Genomic DNA, 26,186 nt, shown 5'->3' on the forward strand with positions numbered 1-26,186 from the left:
AGTACGATGTTGAAAAGAACTGATGATGAACATCCTTGTCTCAGTCCCAGTTTAAAGTGAATGCTTTTAACATTTCAGTTGAGTATGTTTTATTTTTTTCCACGAATGACCTGTCCTCAGATTGAGGAGATCTTTTCTATTTCTAGTTTGCTAATAGTTTTATTTTTTTAAATATTTACCTTCAGGATCTTCCTCGCCTTGTTCAAGGTCTTTTGCGGCATAGACTCTGTATTTGTGGTGTGTGGGCTTAATTGCTCTGTGGCATGTGGGGTCTTAGTTCCCCAGTCAGGGATCAAACTCGCATCCCCTGCATTGCAAGGTGGATTCTTAAACCAGGGAGGTCCCCTGCTAATAGTTTAATATGAATGAATGTTGGATCTTATTGAATGCTTTTTTCTCATTTATTTAAAGGGATGAATTGTTCCAATGTTACTGCATTAAATTGATGGTTGATTTTTTAATATTGAACCCATCTTTAATTCCTAGGATAAACCCAATTTGGTCCTGGTGTGTATGTGTGTTAATACATTGTTGGACTCAACTTGCAAATATTTTCTTTAGGATTTTTGCCTCTACTTTCATGAGTGAAATCAGCTTATTATTCTCCTTTTATGTCCTGCATTGTCTGTTTTGGTGTTACGGTTATACCAATCTTACTAAATGAGTTTTTCAACAGTCTGGAAGAGTTTAAATTGGAACTAGTCTTAAAGCCAGTGGTCATTAAGAGCATGTAAACTGTTGATTCGTTACTTTGAGGGTTATAACATCATTAAGATTTATTATTTTCAAGTCAGTTTTATTAAATTTAATGTTCTTCTAGTGATTTCTCCATTTCATCATAGTTTAAAACTTCTTGATATTGTTATCCATATTGTCTTTTTAGTTTCCACAGCATATGTAGTTATGACTGTTTTTCATTCCTGTTAATTTATGCCTTCTCATTTTTTCTTCATCATTAATCCTTGAGGTTTGACTGGTTAACCCACTAGTCATTTTAAAAGTGTATTTCCAAATGCTTGGGTGGGTTATAGTTGTCTTAATTTTTATATCTAATGTCATTTTGCCAGAGAATATGAGCTATAAGATCTGAAATTTGAGACTAGCTTTATGATTTGTGATCAGTCTTTATACATGTCCCATGTGTACATTGATGAGTGTATATTCCTTGGTTGAAGTGTCCATTAGATCAAATTTGTTAGTTGTGCTGTGCAGATCTTCTTTACCGATTTATCTTATACTTGGCTTCTTATTTACTGAAGAGTCTCAAGATTTCATTATTAGCAGATTTCTCAGTTTCTCTCGAAGCTGTGTTTGCTTTTTCTTTGGGCTTTATTTTTAGATGCATGCATGAGTGCTTAGTCACTCAAGTCGTATCTGACTCTTTGCAACCCCATGGACTATATAGCCTGCCAGGCTCCTCTGTCCATGGGGTTCTCCAGGCAAGAATACTGGAGTGGCTTGCCATTCCCTTCTCCAGGGGATCTTCCTAACCCAGGAATTGAACCCACATCTCTTATGTCTCCTGCATTGGCATGCAGTTTCTTTACCACTAGCACCACCTGGGAAGCCCAACTTAGACCTTTTCCATCTCCCTGGTGAAGTGAATTTTTTATTTTATGTAGCGACTCTGTGAATGCTGTTGCTTTCATCTTTTTGTTGTTACCTTTACTTACTATAGCAATATTTTGGTTAATCCGAGTATCTTAGATATTTCTTTAGCCTCACATTTTGAAACACAAGACCACAGAAAACTTCGAATAGTTTGATACATTTATACCTACTGTGATTACAAATATAATTTGAATTTATTTCTATGATTTCTGTTTTTATGCTCTCATATCATTTTTAAAATTTTTGTCTACTCCTTATCTTTCATTTTTTCTCCTCCTGTTTTTTAATTATTATATTTTTATGAGTTCTATTTGTTTTACAAATGTACTTGTTCTTTTTTTGTATAATCTTTTGCTCCTTACTCTTATTTTCCATGCTTCTATTCCTTTATATCAATACATCATTCATTTTTCTTGTGTTGATACCAATATTCATTGTGGGTGAGTGTACTGTCTGTTGTATAAATTGTCGTTTTTCATCTATGGTGCCATTTCCCCTTGTTTTGTGATATCTGAAACTTGTTTTCCTTGGAAAAAATAGGAATTACAAGAAATATGGACTGAAATTGAGATCTTCAAGAGAATTTGTCTGTTCTGCCAAACACCTAGGGGCCACTGAGACTGATTTCAATTATGGCCTTGAAGGTTCTCTGATTTCAGATCGCAAACCTTGAGGGCTCACCAGTGATGATAAATTGGAGGGTGGTAGTGATTTAGCCCCCTGACACCCAGCACCAAACAGCCAGGTTCCTCCTGCCCACTCCTCAAGTTGTAGCTCAGCTAGATTCTGGCCTGAGTGAGCCTCAGGCTTTACATCTAGTTCCCTAGCTACTGGTAGCTTCCAGTCTCCAGAGTTTAACAGAACTCTCATGGCAAAGGCGGGCTTTTGTGCTAGCTTCCCTTACAGGTTTCCTGTTTGCACTTCAGTTTTGGCATTTTGCAGATGCCTTCTACTTTCATGCCAAGTCAGTGATAAACATTTTTTTAAAATATATTATTTAATACTACTTTAGATTGTTTCTTACATTTTTTCAGCATTTGGTTTTTTAAAGCAGGGGTTATTGAAGGTATCTAGACTGCCTTACTCTCAGAAAGGAAGTAGAAATTAAAATTTGCTTTCCTTTGCTCTAATATAAGTAGGAAATATAATAGGTTGTAGTCTATTCAGAATTACAGGATGCTTTGTTCTCTCCATTGTACTGTCCTATGAGATAGCACTTTTATGGTAATAAAATTGTATAGAAAACTATTGTTTTAGTCACACTCTACCTCCACAGTAAAGAATGGCTCTGAAAAAAAAAAAAAAGAATGGCTCTGCCAGTTCCTTAAATGGCTATTAGCCCCAATATTACTTTTGTTGATTAGTGATTGCTTTGGTCTGGAAAAAAGGATTCGGTTTCTATATTGGGCATTATATATGCATGAATGGGCCTTTGACATACCTGTCCTGGCTGAAAGGCACTATCTGTTATGACTTGTCTGTTCCTAGCAACTTGTTTTCAACCAATTTATTGTTTAGTAGCTAAGTTGTATCCAATTCTTTTTGCGACCCTCTGAACTATAGCCCAGGAGGCTTCTCTGTACATGGGATTTCCTAGGCAAGAATACTGGAATGGATTTCCATTTCCTTCTCCAGGGGATCTTCCCGACCCAGGGATCAAATCCGCATTTCCTTCTTGGCATGCGGATTCTTTACCACTGAACCACCGATTACCCAATGCTTAAAGGTTCAGGACTGTCTTTTCAGATGTGCTTTGAAATTGAGCCCTGGAAAAGAGGTGTAAAAGTAAGACACAAAATTGTTACCATTTGCACTTAAGGGTACACTCAAGGAAGACCTAAATTATGCCTTTTTAAAAGAGGCAAAAACTTATGCTGTAGTGTCAGAGTTTTTTTAATCTATTTTATTTTTATGGAAGATAGAGCATTACCTACTAACTTGTAATTTCTGCCTCTAAAACCAATACATAGCCATTAGGTCTCTATAGACACAGCCAGCACTTACTTTACTGACTTTATTTGGCAAGCCTGGTGGCATTAAACTTGGCAAAGGAGTTCTTCCAGTACACTGCCTTGCACTGGTGTCTATTTGATATGCAGTGCAAAAGGAAACTGTCTTTGGAGTAAGGTCAGGGAAAGCTGTAACTGTACTAATAGGCAAGCTTGTATCTCAAAATGTGGCACCCAGAAGCCAGCGATATGAATCTATCCTAGTGCCGTCTGTGGTCCATGATTTGAAAGGATTCTACCTTCTGGTTTTAAAATTCTTAAAATCAGGTATATAAAGCAGCACAGTCTTGAAAGAAACATCCAGGAGTCTATAGCAGCCAGCATACTGGCTACTACAATCCAGTCTTGGGTGGCGCCACTTTCTGTGATGATTAGTACACTTTTTACAAGAGTTTTAAAGGCTTTCCTGATGAAGTTTAAACTAACATCTGAAAGATGAGTAGGCCTTAGGCAGAGGAAGAGAAAGAATGTTCTAGACAGAGGGAAGTTGATGTGTTTAAAGCCATGGCAGGGTGGTGGGAAGGATCAAGGAACAGGGCACAAGGAGTCAGCGGGCCAGGATGGCAGAAGAGAATGAGGCAAGAGGAAGCTCAGCTCGGTGAAATTAAGCAAAGTAGCATTTCCAGCTCTGAAAGAAAGCATCAATTAAAACTGAGTATTTTTTAGACAGTATAGATACAGCCCTTTGAGAAACAATCAGTAGAGTTCTATTCTTTACTCAAGAGCACACTGTATGACTTATAAGTTTAATGCTATATATGTATATGTAAATTATTACATAAACTAATATATAAATAGTCAAATTCAGAGAGACCAAAAATATACATTTAAAATTGACTGGCTTTGGGAATTTGCTGGCAGTGTTTAGGACTTGGTGCTTTCACTGCCAGGGGCCTGGGCCTTATCCCTGGTTGGGAAACTAAGATCCTGCAAGCCGTGTGTATGGCCAAAAATATAATAAATTAAAAAAAATTTTTTTTCAGTAAAATAGACTAGGCTTTTGGTAGAAATCTCATCCAATAACATTTAAGTGACTCAGAAGCATAATTTACTACATAAATCAACAAATAATTATCTTGTTTTAGACAGCTGATAACAGGTTTCCCTAAGAGAAAATATATTTTCCAAGAAAATTTTACACTGCAAGATTTCATTCTTGGTGAATGGTAGAAACTATTTAAAAACACTTTTAAAAAAATTTTCATCCCTATTTGATACTGCTGTGAAATCCTTTTAGTTGAGCCTTCATAATAGCTGTGTTCAATTAGCATTATTGAAGGTTAAGTGGTATTCCTGTGACCCAGTAAGGCAATCCAGAAAACTTGAAGAAAGGAAAATACTGCATATGCAGTATACAGTAAGAGGAAAAGAAACACAAATAACTTAAAACATCATCATACCCAAGCATATGACACTAGGAAGGTAGCATTAAAAAACTCTAGAGCATCTCCATTATGAGGCAGTGAGGGTATATAGAAGCTACTGAAGTCCTTTCTTCTGTGACTTAGTGACTGATACCCATGTCTCTCTCAGATACTCATAAAGCAGTATGTACACAATTATTTTAAAAACTCACTTGTAGGTTAGTGTAAGAGCTTACGTGGGCTTCCCTGGTGGCTCAGACGGTACAGAAGGTGCCAGCAGTGCAGGAGACTGGGGTTCAGTCGCTGGGTTGGGACAATCCCCTGGAGAAGGAGCTTATTATACACTTCAGAAGTTCCAGGGAGGGAGAAAACATGACATTCAGTTACATGTAACATAGCCAGGTGAGAAGGCAATACTGTCTCTCACATGCATCAGAGGGGACTATGGACCTGACACAAGTAGATGGCCAATGTTCTTTCAGAGTCTGAAGCCCGTATAACCCAAAGCTGACCAATTTTAACTTTTCAAGTTTCAGTTTTGGTATATATTGATGTAAATTTTAAAGTTGTTTAATTCCTTTTTTATCTTGATTCTTAAACAGCCCAATCTTTAAACTTTAGAGAAAGAAGCTGATAACCAAAGATCAAGTGCTTTTATCAGTTATATAATGACATACTGCCTGGATCAAATAGAAGATATTTTAAAAATACAATTATATATGCATCAAAAGCCTTAATTTTGCATATCTATTAAACCAACAATTCTGCTAAAAGAATTAACTTGAAGAAAACAGTCATGGATGTACACAAGATTCAGTGAAGTGTTGTTTATAACTGAAAAGATGTATATAGCCAAAATGTCCAACAGAAGATTAAATAAATTATGTTTCAGCTATACAACAGAATAATAAAGAAATTAAAGTAGAAGACTTACATAATGACCTGGGAAAGATGTTCACAATATATTGTTAAGTGAAAAAAGCATGTTACAAAACAGTATGCAAGTATGAGCCCATTTTATAAAAATATACATATTTAGCAAAGTAAAAGGACAAATATTTACCAAAATATTAACATTGGTTACTTTTAACATTGTAGGATGATGGTTGATTTTGCTTAGCCACACTTTTTTGCCTATTTGAATTTTCTGTAATGAAGATTATTCTTTAAATGGGAAAATAAAGAGGGAGTTATTAACTTCAGATTATCCCAGCTGTGCCCTCAGAAGCTCCTTCTGGCAAAGAAAATGTTTCTCTCCAGCCCATATCTGGGAAATTGCTTCTCCCTTGTAAATCTGAGTGTCTTTCCAAGATGACAGTCACTCAAAGTGTCTTTTAGGCAAACTATACAAGAGCAATTGTTGATTAAAAAATTATCACCAAAAAGAACAGGTGAGAAAATACAAATCTCCTCACTTTAAAAAAGCAACAACCCAAGTGCAGTGCTATTAAATTATACAAAGTTACATTATCTAAATTTAGTTTATTGCAAAGATCAAGACAGCACACTTGAAGTTGGCAGCTTCTCTTTCATACCATTGGCAGCACTCACTCTGCTCTTCATTTCATTCACTCACCCATGCAAAAAAGGTCTGTACACACACAATGATGTCTGACATTTCTTGGTTCCCACGGTATAATAGGAAACTTGACATTTCAATTAAAAAGGTAAAATGAGGACATTTACCATCAGACTAAAATTCCTCTTCTGGAAGAGGGTATTATGTAGTATTTGAAGATATGCTTTGGAAAAATCATACACAAAATGAAAGGGGCACCATTTCAAGAGCACTAGGACTACAGTAAACTTATGAATCCCAACACTCATAATAATGTAACTTGGAAACAAATCTTGTCTTACCAAAAGCTCCGATAAACTAAAACTATCTTACCAGGCACAAGGAACAGTGTAAACACTGTTAATGGGCACCAAGTTGAATAGGGCAGACAATATTTGCTTCTGCATTCACACTTAATCTCTCAATTACTTCTAAAAAAAAATGGTACTGTTTAAGCTATGAATGTTTTACAAAAAAAGTTAATTTTTAATAAATATGGCAAATGCTAAAAATCTAGCTAGGTTATCATGCAAGATATTATATAACCAAGACAAACTCAAATTTATAATAAAGGCAACTTGCATTCAAAATGAACTCTACCCTTATATTTTATTAAAAGGGCAAACATCATGAATTAACCCAGCTGCTTACTTGAATTACAAAAGTAACATGATTCAATATGAAAATAAGAAACTGTCTACAAATCTCTGACAGTAATAAATTGCAATATACAATGCATACAGGAGTCATACAGAGCAACAAACTCTCGTACAAAACAAAAATATTTTAATACCTTTAAAATCCAAATTTTTCTTTAAAATCATTCATGAAAAAGATTCTCAAGTCAGAATTAACACCTCAATTAGTCAAGCATTGGGAAGCTACATTACAGCTATTTAATATACAAAGAGACATCTTTTCACCAATCAGTTCCTTCTAATGTCTCTGTTCCAGAATCTGTATACAGACTTGGTTCTCTATACTCTCCGTTCCATCATTTCTTCAGATCATGAAAACTGAATCTGTTGAACGCCAGAAATCTAAGATTTGAAAATTTAAATTGGGCATAATTAAAGAAAAAATAGTTTAAAAGTAGCATGTCTACTATAACATTCAAAGAATAAAAACAGAAGGCAATGAAATGTAAGACTAGTTCCCACCCCAAATCTCCATTCTCTCTACTTAAGGGAGCTACTTCAATAATCTCTTGTATATCTTTACAGAAATCTATGTGAATACACACATTCCCTCAATATCCACAGTGGACTGGTTCCAGAATGCCCTGTGGATGCCAAAACGCACAGATGCTCAAGTCCTTTAGTCCGCTTTCAGTATTCATGGGTTCTGCACCTGCAAATTCCATCTGCGGATTCAACCAACGACGGACTGGAGACGGCATATGATCCACAGCTGGTTGAATCCATGGTGTGGAACCCGTGGATATGAAGGACAGGCTAAATGAACATCTGTGTACATATCTGTAACCATAAGAAAATACTATACACAGTTATATATTTTGAGAAAACAATTTTTAACAACCCTCTTTATCCAGTTCTTAATAATTATGTTGACGTTAACTACCTGTGATTTAAACAAAAAAAAAAATGAATATAATTTAAGTAATTTAAAATACAGAGAAAGTACGGTACCTGTTGATATGATGTTGTGTAAACCATAACATTTTGTTGCTGACCATCTGCAGTTATTAAGCCAGCTGGTAACTGGTTAGCTAGAAGACAAACAAACAAATGCTAAAGTAGGTAAAGAAGTGCATCTGCTTTCTTGACCTGAATCTTAAGGCTGGGTGATTTTCCATTTAAAAAAAGTTTCCCCAAAAGCACATTTTTTCCTATAGCATTTTTTCAATTTTCTGAAGTGTACTTTCGCTAACTGCCCATGTGCATAAAAGATGGATTAAGTTTCTGATTCATAAATACACCTAAACTCTAGGCTTAGGCTTGGCTGAGAACAACACTTACATAACTAAGCAGTATGTATTTTAAATATGAGAAATATAAAATATATACATATAAATCTTACATGAGAAATATAGTCACCATAGACCTTTTATTTCACAAATGCCTAATGTCTCAATTTTTAAGAAACCTTCAGTTCAAATTTATTTAAATCACAAGATTTAATATTATAAACAATTCTCAATATTCCTATCTCATGAATCTTAAATAATAAATTAGGGACTATGGAAATCAGAACTATTGGTAAAAGATTATAATCTCTGCAGAATTAAAATTTATAAACTTATCCCTCACAGACTTCAAATATAAGGGCACGAACTAGTAAGAGCTATTCAAAATAGTGCTATGTCAAAACACACAGTGCTAATATTCCAAAAGCTCCACTAAAGACATATCCTGTTAATCACCGCCAACAATTGAGTTGCACAAACGCATCGTAACACTGCTTACTAAATGCCTCCTCTGTGAGCTCCTCGCTTAGTCCATCTGTAGCTGTGACTGCTCCACCGATTCCCTTCTCTCCTTTCATAGCCTGGGGAAGGAAACGAAACAGTCATCACTGGTACTCAAAACAGCAGCAGCAGCAACAAAAACCTGCTTCCTAAATGAGAATGCTTACTTAGTTCCTAGAATTAGAGGCTTCTATTACTATAAAACTGTTTATTAACACTTCTGGTTAATAACATATAGGGAGGTCCTTCAAAATGCTAACTGTTATATATGCAGTGGTCATCACAAGACAGTGTTAGTAATGACCTATAAAATCTAAAATATTTTAAGTAAAAAGTTATTCTAATTCGACACTACGTCAAAAGGAAAAGAAAAGTCTAATTACAGATGAAGTAGTCTGCAAAATATTATAAATACTCAGCTTGCAAATCTACTACAAATGATCCCAGTATCATTTAACTATATACACCTCTCTTGGCCAACTGGGCGGCACTGAGGCAGACAGTTGGGAGTTTAAAATTCCTAAATCAGGACTACAGTTTGGATCAAAGACCGCTTCAATGTCTGTCCACACTCAGGTTCTAGCAGTCTAATGATGCTGAAGATCTGGAAAAGTTCTGTAAAGAATTAACACATTCTCTTCCTACTCCAGTCATTTTGTACCGATATCACAAAGTTAATAGAATTCTAACACTGAAGACATTAAGAAAATATTTTGAAAGTAGTATGAATCTGAGTATATATCTGAGTTGGAGTATAGAATTTAAAAATATGCTGATCTTAATTCATTTTCACAAATTCATATCATAGGCAAAGAAAAACCAAACATGAGATGTAGAAAAATTTAATTAATATAAGAAAAGGATATAGTTGTAGTTCCCTATCTTAGACCCCAAGCTCTGAGATACTACCTCTTTTAAATTAGTAACAATAACAGCATGTGCTATTAATGACATTATTGACCATTCAGTATGTGCTAGGCCAAGGGATGTACATAGATTGTTTTACTCTATCTTCTCAGTAACTCTGTGAGGTAGGTCCTATTAGCCTCACTTTACAGATCAGGACACCAAGGCCTAAAGTACTTAAACAGTCTGCCTAGGGTCACGGAGTTCAGCATCCAGGTGGTGTAAATCCAGAGTCCATGCTCTTTTAGTTATTACATAACTGTGCTGCCATTAGTAATAAACAAAGGGAGGAGGAAAGGACTTGCTATTTAAGTTCAGTAACATAAGTGGTTACATACTTCTGAGAAATGATTCATATGTTTAAAAAGTTAAAGCAAACAGTGTGCCTTATTTTCTTAAAAGCATAATGGGAGACACTTTACTTACCTCTCTGAACTTTTGAAGGTATAATTTCAAAGGTTCTACATAACTGTCGAAGCCTAAGGTAGACATGGCAAAAAGAATGTCTTCTCCATTGATTGTCTTCCGTTTCTCTTGATGGCATCTTTCACTTGCTTCAGATGTTATAAAGCTGATGAACTCGCTTACACATTCTTGAACACATTCTTTGGCATCTTTTGCAATCTGAGGAGAAAAATCGAAGGTAAATCTGCAGGGAATATAATCACCACTTTCTTAACAAACTGCAAAAAATAAAAGGCTATTCAGAAGAATATAAATTTCAGTAAATGACTGTTAACCTTTAATATTTAAAAATATCTGCTGATAACACTGAATGATGTATGCTATCAAAATTCGAACCCCCAGAGTGAGACTGAAAACTCAAATACAAGGAGAGAGGCTTTGACAGCTATTCACAGAAAACAGAATTTAGGTATAAAAGCAACCACTAGATGACTCTATTACCCAATAAAGTTGAAAATTCTTACTAACCAAGTGCCCAAGAAAATCAATCCTCTTATGTCTGGAGTGTATTGTGGGCTAGACTCAAGTCCTGCTTCTCTGCCCTGGCACTTCCACCAGTAAGGACACCAGAAAGTTTTTAAAAACAAATAAGTTTGTGTAAGGCTTACAAGGGAGTGAAATGACATCTAGTGACTTTTTTATTAATAAAGACACACTTTGTCAGCAATGGGTTTTGAGTTTATGAAAAACCCTACCAAAAGAAGCACACACCTGTCATCGAAAAGTAACAAGAGTTACTGCATAAATGCACTCAAGCAAGACAATATAATGTGAGCTGTATACAGGACTTTAGATTTTCTAGCAGCTACGCTAAAAAAAAAAAAGATGAAATTAATTTTAATATATTTTGTTTAACCTAATAAATCCAAAATATTATCATTTAAACATAGAATCCATTTAAAAGTTGAAGTATACCTCAATAAAAAACATTTTAAAAACTGAGATAGCTTTATCCTTTTTTTCAAACTATGCCCTCAAAATCTGGGGCATGTTTTATATTTACAGCACATCTCAAGTCAGACCAGCCAACATTTCAAGTACTCAGTGACCACAGGAGGCTAGTGGCCGCCGCAGCCGGCGGCGTAGGCCTGCATAGACAGCAGTGAGCGGCAGTATGCCTCTTGCCCCTAACACAGGAAGACCGTTCAAACTGCAACATCTAGGCTTAAGGATATATTTTAATAATATACTTCCTTGTAAGCTTTATTACTTTCATAAGTATTTTCTAAGCTATAATAAAATGAAAGGGAACTTACTATGCAATGTAAAACAATATAAAAAGTGTGGACTTCAGACCAAGTGATAAGCAGAGTGACAATAAGTTTTTAAAGCTGTTATAGGTAAACTATTTATATGGTTGTTTCTCTATGAGACAAAACAACTTAGAAACTTCATGCCAAGGACTTCCCTGGTGGCCCAGTGGTTCAGACTCTAGGCTTCTACCATAGGGGACGTGGGTTCAAACCCTGGTGGGGAACTAAGATCTCACATGCCATGGGGCATGATCAAAAATAAATAAAAATGTAAAAATATCATGCCAGCTGAATTTAAATGTATATTAACATTTACAATTATAGACAGAGTTTCCAGATATATAAACTTGGGCGGAATATCCATTAGTCCAACATGCTCCAATTCTGATGCAACATTTTAGAAGTTACAACTTCACAGGCCCCAAACAATGTACCTATTTTTAAAACAATTCTTAATTCTGTTTTATCTCTTCCAGCAAGTGGGGTAGGGGGAGCTTTGGGGGATATAAGAGAACTGAAATTGAACCCTGCTCGGTAACCAAGTGTGTACCACTGAACTAAGTATTCTGCTGAATGACTGAAACCAATAGCTAACTACATTCATGAACTATGTGTACATGTAGTTTTACTTTCCCCCTCTTCACCCCTGAAAAATAAAACATTTAAATTTCTCCTCTGCATTACCTTTCCCGTTTGCGGTATGGCATTTTTCATTATCCTTGCAACATTTGCAATTGGAAGGTATATATCTTGTTCTCTAAAACTTTCCTTTGAACCATTCGTGTCTTCATGATCATTCATGCTGTCCTCAGTATCTAAAGGAAAACAACAGGTTTATAGGTTCTCATAATTTTTACTTTAAGATAGAGAAGACTACCTGAAACAATCTAGGATAAGTGACATTCTGATTCATCTCCTAATTATTTTTCAGGATTAAAATGGCAGGTCTTTACATTAAGTTTCCCAGGACCATAACTGAATATCCTCATTAATTTCAAATCCACTGCCTAGAATACTTTTATCCTCAACTCTGCCTACTAACTCTCCCAAAAGCTCAAATACGTCTCTCCTGCACTTTCAGAAGTGATTTCTCTTTCACAAAATATCACATGTGCTTCTTTGTCTCTTCTCTAACACATTTTGTAATTCTTATTTCTCATTCTCCTCTTAAATTTTGGCTGAGCTTTATGTATGTATGTGTGAGCTTTGATCAGCTTTATGTTCTTCCATTTGGTATAGCAGCTTCAACAGAGCAGGTTGTTGAACAAATAAATATTTGTTACATAACTTAGCTATAAAACATAAGAGACTGACTTTGGCTCCATGCATATAGCTAGATTAAGAGGATGTATGTTTATCCAAAGCCAAGTTTATAACAGAACAGAAAAACTGGACTTGAATATTACTGACCCAATTGCAGTATTACTAAGGTAGTAATGTTTTTTGAACAAAGCTATGGCGGTAATATAATGTTCTTACAAAAAGTAAATTTTCAAATTATATAGATTTAGATATAACTGAAGCGTTCACAGTACAAGTATCCTTTTATGATTAAATGCAGTATCCTGAAAGTAAACTTCCCATTCTTTTGTATATGTTACATAAGAAAGGTACTTAAGTTGATTCAATTTATATTTTTATGTGTTTAAAATGATGTTATCAAAATTAACTTGTTTGAATTGTTTAAAAATGAAGTAAATAATCAATTACCCACCCTCAACTACCTTCATCTTAGTATTTTTTAATTCTACTCATCAGAATGCCACAAAAGCAAATTATTTCTGACAGGCCAACATAATGCTGCCATTCTAATACATAGTTAATACTTGATATTGAATAAAAAATAAAACTACATCTGTTCATAAGTACTGGAAATATAACAGCTAGCACCCACCCACTAAAGAACTAGTTTATTCTATCAATTGAATTAGAATTTTCCATATATAATACTTAAGTAGGGAATCAGTAACAAATTAAAGAAACTCTACCAGCTTTAAAAAGGCACACGTTTACAAAATTCTTTTCTAAAACCCATCATTCTTTTGAAAACTATTTCTAATAAAAATAGGCAAGTACACCTTTTAGATGAACACTCAACTGTGACAAAAGATTTCAAATTTTCCTGTAAAGACAAAAGTAACCTAGAACATCACATCAATAAAATTTCCACTTTCTCATGTTTTCCTACTTGTGAATGTGTTTCTAATTGTGGCTTTCTTACCATCATGAGGCTGTATAACATAATGACTCCCTCCAATATAGTCTGCAGAAATCCCTAGTTGAGAAGCATCTGTGGTAGAACTGTCACCATCCATCTACAAGGAAAAAAAGCTTTTCAATAATCTTCAATAAAACTTGTCTAAAAAACTACATAATAGATTCAGTGCTAATAAACTGTTATAGGATGAGTCAATTACATTTTCCATAGCTCTAAGCTATGGAATGTTTACTAAAAGAAACATTTACTAAAATGTTTACTAAAAGAAAACATTTCCACTTCTTGTTTTGGAAACGTTTTAATAATTTGCCAGTGATTCAAGATTCTCCTACCTAAACACACGTCTTTCTTTTCAATTGCATAATCCTCAAACACCATACAGGCAAGCCTGACTTACAACCTCATTTTATCCCTGGAATAACAAGAAGAGCCAAAATCAGCTTGTCAGTAAGTCACCTGGAAGTCACCTATATCCAGCATGCTCAGCTCTCCTGCTAAAGCCAGGTGTATTCCTACACAAGCATTTTTGCTCTTGCTGCAGACTTTCTTTGCTATCTCAGAAGTTCTACAGAGACAATGCCCTGGTTCAAACTATTGTCTGGTGTAAGAAACATGGATTCCTTGCACAATTCTGTACCCATGCAGCCCAAAGGTACACCCACATTTTGAACAAGCTCATCACCTCTAACTGAAAGGTTAATTTTCTCTACCCCCCACCCCCTACTCCCAGACTTTTGACTTGTACAGAAAAAAAGAAAAGGAGGGGTCTGGGAGATTGGAGATTTGCATATAAAAATATGAAAGTGTTATAACCACAGACAAAAATGAGTGTTAAAATGAGTATTTTAAAAGAACCCTGGGAGTTCCCTGGTGGTCTAGTGGTTAGGATTTAGCACTTTCACTGCTATGGCCCTGGTTCAGTCCCTGGTCAGGGAACTGAGATTCCTCAAGCCATGCAGTGTGGCAAAATAAAGCTAAAAGAACCCTGCTTATTTATACGCACAACTGAGTCCCTCTGCTGCTCACCTGAAACTACCACAACACTACTGACTGGCTACATTCCAGTACAAAATAAAACGTTCAAACAAAGGAAAATAAAAAAGAATCCTGCTTAATTTTGCTCAGAAGTAAAAGGAGAATCTGGAAAAAAAAAAAATGAAAATCATAAGCCCTGAACTGTCTCTATTCCAACATGGCAAATCCTGGAAGTCTTTCTGCTTTGCAAATAATACTATTGAAAACAATAAGGAACTGGCTATTTGTGGGTAGAAATTTTTTGAATGTATTATCTGAATAAAAAATTCCTAAATGTTTATCAAGGTCCATGACCTAGCACAAACTTGATGTTATTAACTGCAATATTTGAGTCCTTATGCAATACCTCTTTTCCATCTCTGTTGGATTTTTATCTATTAAATAATACTAAAACACCAGGCTAGTTTCCAAGCCTTCAACAACATGGCATTTGATGCATCTGGTGAGGGGCAGAAAAAAGAATTCACCTACTTTTAATAATTTGTAGAAGTACAGGGTACCTACTTATGATGCGTCTTAGTGCTCTCTAGGAGGAGGTAAACAACAGTCGGTGAGCTTGGATTCAGACTCTCGCTGAGCCCTGAAAACAAGCATCCTTACCAGTTAAATGTATTTCTATATAAAATGGAAATAATTTCACCTTCCCCATCTTAAAACAGCTAATATATGCCTGAAATAGTACCCAAATATAAAATGCTATTTTGATCCTAAAGTGCTAAAAAGATACTAGGAGAATAGCCTTTAATAGATCTGATGATGGACTTATTACCCATAAAAAAGTTCAATTAGGACAGCTGTGAATTGACTGGTTTTTACAATGCCCTAGAGGAGATCATTGGAAAAGACCCTGATGCTGGGAGGGATTGGGGGCAGGAGGAGAAGGGGACAACAGAGGATGAGATGGCTGGATGGCATCACCGACTTGATGGGCATGAGTTTGAGTAAACTCCGGGAGTTGGTGATGGACAGGGAGGCCTGGCGTGCTGTGATTCATGGGGTCGCAAAGAGTCGGACACGACTGAGCAACTGAACTGAACTGAGGGGAGATCAAGGTACCAGAGACAGGATCAAAGTGGTTGTTTAAGAGTGTACAACTGGAAACAAATCCAGTTTGATTTTTTAGGAAGGTGGGGGCATGAAGCAGTAACAAATCTTTTGCTAAATCAATGTCTACAAGATAGCCTGGGTTTTTAAATTAGCTGATGAGCAAGACTCTTGAAATAACGATGGTCTAGGAGATTAATTAATTTACAAATACAATGTAAAAAAGTATTAAAGGCAAAAAGTTTAAGTCACATTATCTTGTCCTGAACTGGAATTAGCAGCAAGATTATCACTGGAACTAATAGCATTAGCTTCTAAACCTCAGTCTTCTAAAAAATATTCCTACAAGTGTTTCACAGAGTTGTTAGAATTACAAAAAGAACAGAAACCTGCTGAGGACGGACCTTGGCCCACAGTGTACTCAGGAGACGTCAGGTCTCGCTGTCCCTCCTTTGAAGATGAGCCACACGTCAGCCGCTTAGCTGTATGTGGCTTTGGTTCTGCAAGCCTCAGCTTTTCTGTCACTTCACCACTCCTGTCTTCCTCTCCTCTATTTTTCTACCATTAAAATCCTGCCTGATACTTTAATCCCAGTGTTCATCCATCTTCCTGAATCTGATTTACCCTATTCCCTATTCTGTAAGCCAGAAATTAAGTGTTCCATCTTGGAATCCCTAAGGCTTGGAAATTCCACATATTAGCCTCGTCTTTGATGCCTATAATATGCTAGCTATTCTCTTATTTATACATATAAAAAATGAGGGGGGTAACTTGCTAGATACATCCCAAAAGTTTTTTCCAGTTCTAAAACTTCCTATCAAAATTTCAAAATAGTTTGTACAGCATAAGTAAGTCAGTGAACAAATATTTACCAAGTAAGCACCTAGCATTTATCAGGTCTGTACCATGTGCTGATGACCTCACAGGTCAACAACAAAGACAAGGTCTCTGTCCTGTCTAGTAGAGAAGACAAATATTACATAAACTGGGGGCAAGGGGAAGGGGTGGGGAGCGCAGCCCATTAGCATTTCCAAGGCACAGGCTCTGGAATCAGATCATCTGATTTGAATTCCCTGCTAATAACTGGCAAGTGGGATGAGCATAGTACAATAAGAGTACTCAGTAAATGTTATATATAGCTATTAAATAATTATAAATCATTAACTAATTGCTAGCGCCCAATGCTAAGGAAAACAAAGATGTTTTATGATACACTTTTGCAGCTGACTCCATAAGGGACCTCAATCAAGGAAGGGCATCTTAAGAAGATGACATTTACACTGAGACTGAAAGATGAACAGCAAACAGGCAAACAAAGACAGGACAAGGATGTTCCAGGCAAAGGAAACTGAGGCACAGTCCTGGTGGCCTGGAATGAGCTAAGTAGTGGCTAGGTCAAGCAGTGCCTTGTGGACAAGAGTAAATCAAAATAGAGTTTTAACAGAAGAATGCCAGCCCAATTTCCTTTAAAAAAGATCACTCTGGTTACAAGTCCCGTGTAGGCAGTTAACTGGAAGAGGAGCAAGAATGGGGTCAGAAGACCCATAAGAACCATTTGCTGCGTTTAGGGCAAGAGTTCAGGCAAGATGATGAACTTTCCCAGTACTGACAAGGAAGCAGCGCTGGAGAGCGGCAGCAGAGACTGCAAAGCTTCTCACTGGTAAGATCACCAGACTCGGTGGCTGACTGAGGAAGAGCTGGAGGAAGGACCAAGGAGAACACTGGGATTCTTACAGCTGGCGAGACAGATGGCTTTCCCTGGAGAATGCACAAGGACAGGAGAGAGCTGGGTGATGCCGAGAGCCCAGCTGAGGCTGGTGGCCAGGCACGTCTAGTGGAGCCGATAGGTCCCGCTGTGATACTTACAAGCCTGGTAAGAACAGAGAAGCTAAAGTGGTGGATTCCATCCAGACAGCAAACAGGAAAGGGCTACTGGTAGAATGATCAATCATTAGATCCAAGGGAACTGGGAAATACCAACAAGGAGTCAAATCCCATTAAATTAAGTATCCTAAGTATTTAGTTGAACTGATAATATCGTTCTCTAAAATATTAAGTGCAAAAAATGGCCGGCTGATTAAGTAGTAAATTTTATTCTGTAATTTTTTGATGTGGCAGTATTTTAACTATACTAATAATCTGTTGCACAAATGCCTAAATAGTGCCCTTTTTAATATGTTTAACACTTACTGAACACTTTCTAAATATCTTATGCAATGTTCATGGCCCAATGAAACAGGTGAGAAAACAGAGGTTATATGAGGCTAATGACTTGCCAAAGGTGGCACCCTAATGGGAGTGAAGTCTGGAGTCTCATATGCCAAGTACTGTACAGTTATTTGTTCTTGATAGGTTTTCAAATAGTCCTTAAGCCTATATCTTTAATTTGCCCCCTCTAAATTCTGAGTCTACTGACTGTATACTGAAAACATTCAAAGATACTCCTCAAGTAAAGACAATATTAACTTTCCCATTTTCAAAAGGAAGTTACTATGAAAAGTGAAGTATTGTATAAAAAGCACTTAGCAAAATGCATGATACACAGTAAAAACTCAACAAATGTAACCTAATATTATTACTGTCTCTTCAAATACAGTTCTCATCTTCTTCCCAGGCATAAGTCTTTTCTCTTTCACAAAACCCCTTTCACTGGTTCTCTGGATCAATTCCTTATCTATTTGTAGATAAGGAATAATACAATAATTCCTCCTCTCTGATACCAGCTTCTTCATTCTTCTTAAACATTCTTAATCTCCCTCATTAAACACACTGAAGGACATAGACACCTACAGCCTTAATTCTGTTACACACTCTGGTTCATTCTCATGCTGACAGTCCTTACACACCCTCTTCATTCCAACTGAAACTCCGTAACATGTGCGTTTCCATTCCAACAGGATACTGAAACTGCTCACAAAAGTTGCCAGAGATTTTGCCTTCAACCTACTCGACTATTCTTTATAGTGCTGGCCTCTGCTAATCCCACATTTATGCTTGGGATTCTCCTTCATTTCCAAAGCAGTCTTCTTCCCCCCACGCCCCATCCCGCTTAACTGTTAGTTTTAACCAACAATCATTTTCTCTTTCTTCCCTTACTTTCTTAATAAACTTGTTACCTATCACTTCTGTGCTCATAAATCCTACATCTACAACCATATCGTGACTGCCACTCATGCAGGCCGGCCCTGTAGGATTTGTTTGATTATCCCGCCACCGGAAACTTAAGATACTGGAAAACGAAATTCACCTTCCCCATCCCTTGCAGGGAGGTAGTGGAGGGGAGCTCCTTTTGAACTGTTCCATGAAGAACAATGCCATCTCTCTGCTCCTCCAGGCTAACTGTACAGTGTCATCTTAGGTTCTTCCATCTCCTCCGAGCTCTACCTAACCAGTGACCTCTTTTTAAATGTTTCCTGGATATGCCCTTCCTTTTCTCCTTCCACTAGATGACAATCCAACCTACTTGGGTACATAATGTTTTAAGACTAATCTTGCTAAAACATTGCTTTTATAACTCTTGAACCTATGATGGTTCTAGAAGTCTTCCACGTCAAATCCAAACCTAGTTTTCATGGCTTTGCATGAGTGATTCCGTTGTTAAACCTAACTAAACTAAACCAGTTGAAAACTGGTTTTCAACTCTCTTCAAGGCTAAAAAACCTTATTGAGGGATCACCAGGTACAGTTCTTTTGTTTAAGGAGTGAGGTAATTCTGTCTCAAGGAAGTTGTGACATGCCTCATGTCACAGACATAGTAGTATCTGATTCAAAAGTAAAGTATTCCTACAGGCCAAGTGGTATCTCTTCACTAGATTATCCTGTGAGATCCCCACCCGCACCATGCAGATCCACTTCCCTGCCACCAACAGAAGTCACTCAGCCCTGCCTTCAGGGTTCAACTTCTGGTGACAGCATCCAACCCCACTCACCCTTCAAGGCTCAGCTCCAGCCCTACAAGTTCCTTCTGTGACATTCCCAACTACTCAGCCCACCACACCTCTCCTCTTTTCACCTGCGCTACCCTGAGAACCAGCATTTTCTGTTCCACACATAATTTGCCTCTAAGTATTCAATTTGACTAAAGCCCTGCCAGCTAAACAGACAGCCACCTGAGATGGGACAACTTTTAACTCTGCAGCCCAGAGGAAATATTTAATACACGCAGGTCACTGAGAAGGAAGCAACAGGAATGGGGAGAGGTACTATCTGGCCTGGAAAGGCAGGAATCCCCAGTATACTGCTGCTGCTGCTAAGTCGCTTCAGTCGTGTTTGACTCTGTGCGACCCCACAGACGGCAGCCCACCAGGCCGCCCATCCCTGGGATTCTCCAGGCAAGAATACTGGAGTGGGCTGCCATCCTTCTCCAATGCATGAAAGTGCAAAGTGAAAGTGAAGTCGCTCAGTCGTGTCCGACTTGTAGCGACCCCATGGACTGCAGCCTACCAGGCTCCTCTGTCGATGGGATTTTCCAGGCAAGAGCGGGGTTGCCATTGCCCTCTCCACAGTATAAACCAGTTATAATTTTGTTTTCAGTTAATTACAGCTCAAATCTAATTAACAACCAGAATGATAAAACATACTTACTGTCATGAAATACGCTGAGAACCGTGTTGTCAGTGGTACTTAAAACACCTGCCTAAAAAGGGTGTCTAATCTCTGCCCAATTTCAACCTAGAAGATAAACATCTATTAGTAGTTTAAAAAAAAAAAGGCATAGCCCATAGGCTTTCCTCCTAGTAAAATTTTTAAAGGCATGTATAATTTTACCTGCTATTATTTAAAGTAATATATGGCAATAAAATGATACAAAATGCAAGCACCCAATAAATGTTTGTTAAATTGGAAGATACATTTTGGAAAACTTACAAAAAAGTTAATGCCATTGGGGAGAGATATTGCTTTTCCAACATATATTTAGTCATGTTCATCATAAATATTCATCACAACACACCAAATTATATAATATGCAAGAGACCCAAAAAAAAAAAATCACATCACGTATCTAAACTATTTAAAATACCAACACCCAGACTTATCAACTTAATTTTTTGGTAAGGGTTTTCTTTGTTTTAGAGTGAGAGTTAGGGTCCAAAAGCTCAATGGGGAAACAAATTTATCTCAGAATGTAATGCTTTTAAACATCTCATATTATAGTGAGAAGACGAATGTTGCCCAGAGAACAGCAAAATCAATTAAGACCTTTATTTATCATTTTAAGGCACCACCATTTTGGACTAAAATTGCATCTGGAAAGCACTTCATTCTCACTGTAAGGCATAAACAGCTGAATAAACTGGCATCAATTACAATGTTACAATCTCCTTTTCTCATTTGCTTTTCCTTTTCTCAAGTAAAACAACTAAATGGGGAGTAGGGGGAACAAAAATACACCCTTTCAGTGTTAATTTTTAAAGGATTAAAAAATATGGATATGCATTCAAGCATGAAATCTAGTAAATAGCAGAAAAAATTGTAAACCACTGAATTGAATTTTAAAATGCCATTACAAGGGTCTAGGCAGCAAGACTGGCTGGCACTGTCTACCCTGCTATAATCTTAAAAGCAATTTCTAATTTCTTTTCAGATAACGTCCTCTTTCTAACCCATAGTTGCCCGGAAAATTCCTTCCTTGTAGCTCTAAGTCTTATTTTTCAAAGGGTGTCTGGAGGGGGTGGGGGGAGAATCTTCAGAATACTTAAAATGTAGGAGCTGTATGCATTTATGTATTTTGCTGGGGGGGGGGGGTGCACACCTCACTACAATCGCTCACCCAAATAGTTGAGTCAGTATATATTTAGACTTGGTATATTAAAAACATCATGACCGCATATGGTATATATTTTCTTAAAGGCAGGTTATGATATATGTGAAAGCTCAAGGGAATGCATACATCTGTTTAATGTTTAAAGAAATGCAAATTTGTATCCAAGAAAAGCAGCAGACTCTTCCTCCACCCTCTAGTCTCTGGCATCAAGACCCGAGTTTTGCATCAATGCAATCCCTAAATTAAACTACAGGAGCAGTGTAAGGAAGGAATAATTGCCTTTTGAGGTATTGGGGTTAAACTTTTTACTTTACAAATAAAATTCCTATTTGTTAATGCCACTTACATTGATCAGGTTACCTCATCACTTCATATCGTTGATTAGTTTCCGTATCAGAGAGCGGAAACCATCCCAGCAATTCGTGGCACGAACCGTAGAGTCCATGCAGGTTAAGCGGGATGCTATTCTTTTTCTTTAAAGTCCTACATTACCTAACCTTGCTTAAATCATCTCATTAAAGTACTCTGGGCAAGATTACGACTTGTGGGTGCTCCGTAATTCTTTGTTCTCGGAGACTACTACTCCTAAGGCCCGGCACATCCTCCCCGCCTCCCACCCAAGATTAAAACCTTAGCCCAATCCGGAAAGCTTCCTTCCCACCTTCGGGGCAAGACCAGGGACCGCAAGCCGCCAGATGGCTGCATTCTTTACGCGTAAACCAGACTGCGGGGAAACCAAATCCATTCCTTCCTCCCGCGGACCTGGCTTCCTCCCCTACGAAGGTGAGCGGGCTGGCCCCGGCCCCCCGGCCCGCCCGGCCAACCTGTCAGTCCCGCCCGCGCCGCGCGGGCTACCCTGGCGCGCATCCCCCCGACTCGCCCGGCCCAGGCCCGGGCCCGCGCCCAACGCCCGCCGCCTGCCCGCCGCGCGGCGCCCGGGGTGCCGGGGCAGCAGACAAAGCGGCCCGGCCCCGCCGCGCCCCCGCGGGCGGGCGGACAGGCAGAAGAGGGGCGCCCCCGGGAACCCCCGCGAGGGGACCAGGCCGGGGGTGGGGGCAGGATCGCGGCCGGGGGTCCGGGCCGCGTCCCCCGCCCCCACGGCCGGCTCTCCGCACAAAATGGAGCCGGTCGGGACGCGGCCGGGAGCGGGCCCGACGGTGACCCGGTGCCCCCTCCTCGGCTTCGGGCCCGGAGCTCGGCGGCGGCTAGCAGGAGGCGGCCTGGCCCGCGTCCCGCCGCTCCTCGGCCCGGCGCACAAAGAGCCGAGGAGCGGCCCCGCGCCCGCTCCCCGGCCGGGCCCGCAGCGGGACAGGCCTCGCAGGCGCCCGCCCGGCCCCGGCCCCGGCCCAGGCGGGAGGGCGGGCGGGCAGAAGGGAGGCGAGTGCCCCCGGCCGCGGCGGCGTTGGCGGCGGGGACGGCGCCGGGAGGAGACGGACATTTCATTCGAGCTAAAGTGGAGTCGGTTTAGGAGCGATCATTGGCCGAAGCGAGACACAAACCTCCAATGCAGCCCTGGTTGGCTCCCGTCTCCAATCGGCTGTTTGGTTGGACAGAAAATGGCTGCGAAGGAACCAGTCCCAGCGCGGAGCTCCGCTTCCAGGACTCGGCCTCCCCTCCCTCCGCCGCGGGCCGCTTCCCTCGGCACGACACCCTCCCTCCGCGCCTCCCGCGCGCCCTCCCGGCACGGCCACGCCCCGGCCCCGGCCCCGCCTCCGACCCCGCCCCGCGCGCCCGGCGGCCGGAGCTCCGCCAGCCTGCAGAGCCGGCTGCAGGCTGCGGCGGGCCGGTCCTGCGGGTCTACCCCAGCCGGCCAGTGGTCTCCTCGTTCGGCTGAGGCTTCCAGGGACTAGGGCCCGAGCGAGCTGCTGCTGAGGTCTCTGCGGAGTTGCTTCCCGCGGTGTTTTCCCCAGGCTTTGAGAAGGGTGATTTCTCAGCCCGCCCTCTGTTTTCAATCCCCTCCCTCCCCCACGTGGAAGCGTCTCACCCACCTGAGCGCAGCCTGCCTGCGCCTCGATTTTTAAGAAGGGTAAACCAAGGTTAGAAGCCGCGGGCCAGGGCGACACCCGAGCTACAAGGTGGATCTGTGCGGCGATTGCCTCCTGGTGCTGAGGGTAACTCGTGTTCGTTCGCCTTGTGTCGCTGTAAATGTTGCCACAAGCACAGCGGTCCTTCTCAGCCGACCACCGAGCTCCGGTGTTAGTTTTTCAGATTCCTTCTAAAGATACAATCCTCTCCTTCATGTTTAACAAGTTGTCAGACTAGTGAGCCTTCACCCCATCTTAAAATATTGCATATCCCTTAAAATACTGCACCACCAACGTGTGGCTTTTCCCAACCAGATGAAATTTGGGCTGCAAGAATCCATGGCCCGTTCTTGCTTCGGTGCAAGCTCCCTCGCTGTCTTTCCCTGAGTGCAGTCTGGACCGGTCTTCCCTGGACCGCCACCATCACAGATGGGCGGCGAGCCAGACACCACTCGCTGCAAAGCGCGCAGGGTTTTGCAACCAGGGCCGGGAATCGCGTTCTCTTTACTTCCACTAAACAAGTGGCACCGTGCCACATTAAACTTTCCAGCTTTAATCATTTAAAAATATATAGCTATGTTTTATTTATAAAGCTCCTACTGTTGGGCTGCATATTTTCACATTTCTGGAGCAAATAAGGAAGCAGACAAATGAAAGCCTCCAAATTATTCCAAGAGAAGTAAGTAAGCAATACCACCCTGGGATCAGACAATCTGGCTTGAATTCCAACTCCCCCTCTTACTGGCATGTGACCCTGGCCAAATTTCTTTACCTCTTCGTAAGTACCGTTAAGTACCTCTGCAATAGGAGTAATAGTAGTCACTTCTTAGGATTGCTTGGAATTTACTTAAAGTAAATACACATAGAAAGCCCTTTAAAAAAAAAAAAAAAACTTGGCCTATTAGCTTAAGATCTTTGTATCACATGAATTTCAATCTCCATCAAACTTTTAATTTATTTTTTAAAGTTGTTTTTATTTTTAATGTGGATCATTTTTAAAGTCTTTATTGAGTTTGTTACAATATTGCTTCCGTTTTATGTTTGGGTTTTTGGCCCTGAGGCATGTGGGATCTTAGCTTCCTTACCAGGGATCAAAACCACACCATTTGCATTGAAAGGCGAAGTCCCAACCATTGGACCACAATGGAAGTCCCCTCCATTAAGCTTTTTTAAACTGTTATTTGCTAAAAAGAAGTAAAGTTGGCCTCTGTTTTAACTCCTCCCTTTGTGATTTCCATAAAGTGGAGTTTTAGGAGTGAAACCATGTACTCAAAGGTAGAAAATATAAAAAAGGAAGAATAGAACTGGAAGTATGATGAATCCACACACTGGATGATGACTCAAAAGATGCAAAGATGACTGACTACTTTCCCTGAATTCCTATGGTATTATTTCAGTGCCACTGATCTAATCTACATACTTAATTCAGAGTCAACAGTTTATCCAGCTCCTACTGTCCACAAGCACTGTGCTAGGAGTGTGGGGGCTCTAACGGTGAATAAAGCCCTGTCTTTCCCCTGGGAGATACCACTGGGAGACAGGAGACCCAGGCCACACCCCTCTGCAGTTGAAGGCCAGTTACCCAGCCTTAACGACCTGTGTTCTCTGTGCTTCTAAAACCTGTGTTCCAGAAGCCTCCAATCAACATTCACCATGTTTCATGATCACACATGAAAGAGAGGGATGTGGATCACAATTTAATGCCTAGGAAAAGACCTTCTCTGGGCTAATCTTGACTTTGTATCACAGGCCAAAGGACAGGTAATTTGACTTCATTTCTTTTCTAGTCCATGGGCTTCCCTGGTGGCTCAGATGGTAAAGAATCCGCCTGCAATGTGGGAGACCTGGGTTAGATCCCTGGCTTGGGAAGATCCCCTGGAGGAGGGCATGGCAATCCACTCCAATATTCTTGCCTGGAGAATCCACTTGAACAGAGGAGCCTAGTGGGCTACAGTTCAAGGGGTGGCAAAGAGTCAGACATGACTGAGCGACTAAGCGTGCACATACTTTCCATACACCACAGCTGCCCCTTATTTATCCCACCATATATGAGTCATAATCCGGCAAACGTTAAAACAGAATCCCTGGCTCAGTGAAGACTCCTCAGTTGGATTTTACTTTATTGCTTTAATGAGACCTCATAAATCCCCATGATGATAGTATCTATTGTATTTCTAGTGTTGTCTCTGTTTCCAGCTTCCCGGTCTACTCTTGCCTCATCCTCTCCACCCATTATCAGCGCTGAGGGCCTGGAAGGGTCTAGCTTCGGCTTCCGTCTCCCACCTCTGATATCCCTCTAGGTCCACTCCCACCTCATCACCTTCTAGACACACTGGCTTCAGCTCTGCTACACACACACACACACACACACACACACACACTCACACTCACACTCACACACACACCCCACACACATACACACACACAGACACACTCACACACACACTCATGCACACAGACACACTCACACACACACCACTCACACACACACTCACACTCACACTCTC

General features: G+C 39.7%; 1 protein-coding gene and 1 non-coding gene across 8 annotated transcripts; one reads left to right on the top strand and one right to left on the bottom strand.

The window, feature by feature from the left end:
- Positions 1-7,132: 7,132 nt before the first annotated feature.
- NFYB (nuclear transcription factor Y subunit beta) lies at positions 7,133-23,284 on the bottom strand. Of its 7 annotated transcripts, none has more exons than XM_065938207.1 (9): positions 23,155-23,284; positions 20,476-20,562; positions 15,352-15,427; positions 13,816-13,909; positions 12,279-12,409; positions 10,303-10,500; positions 8,969-9,050; positions 8,192-8,271; positions 7,133-7,582 (listed from the first exon to the last, which is right to left on the bottom strand). In XM_065938207.1, the coding sequence occupies exons 4-9, from the start codon at positions 13,907-13,909 to the stop codon at positions 7,550-7,552; spliced, it is 618 nt and encodes a 205-aa protein (XP_065794279.1). In that variant the 5' UTR covers positions 15,352-15,427; positions 20,476-20,562; positions 23,155-23,284; the 3' UTR covers positions 7,133-7,549. The 7 variants fall into 7 exon arrangements, with proteins under 7 accessions (XP_065794279.1, XP_065794260.1, XP_065794224.1 ...); XM_065938188.1 differs by lacking the exon at positions 23,155-23,284 and adding an exon at positions 22,002-22,300; XM_065938152.1 differs by lacking the exon at positions 15,352-15,427.
- On the top strand, positions 14,677-14,748 carry TRNAE-UUC (transfer RNA glutamic acid (anticodon UUC)). Its single transcript has one exon. It is a non-coding gene; the product is annotated as a tRNA-Glu (tRNA).
- Positions 23,285-26,186: the final 2,902 nt, after the last annotated feature.

The sequence above is a fragment of the Muntiacus reevesi genome, chromosome 1 (genome assembly GCF_963930625.1).
Source record: "Muntiacus reevesi chromosome 1, mMunRee1.1, whole genome shotgun sequence".
NCBI lineage: Eukaryota > Metazoa > Chordata > Mammalia > Artiodactyla > Cervidae > Muntiacus > Muntiacus reevesi.

Excerpts from the sequence above, each read along its gene's own strand:
- NFYB (XM_065938152.1), bottom strand. Across the intron at positions 12,410-13,815 it reads TGTTATACAGCCTCATGATG|ATACTGAGGACAGCATGAAT; the intron begins GTAAGAAAGCCA and ends GTTTTCCTTTAG. Across the intron at positions 8,272-8,968 it reads GCTCACAGAGGAGGCATTTA|CTAACCAGTTACCAGCTGGC; the intron begins GTAAGCAGTGTT and ends TTTGTCTTCTAG.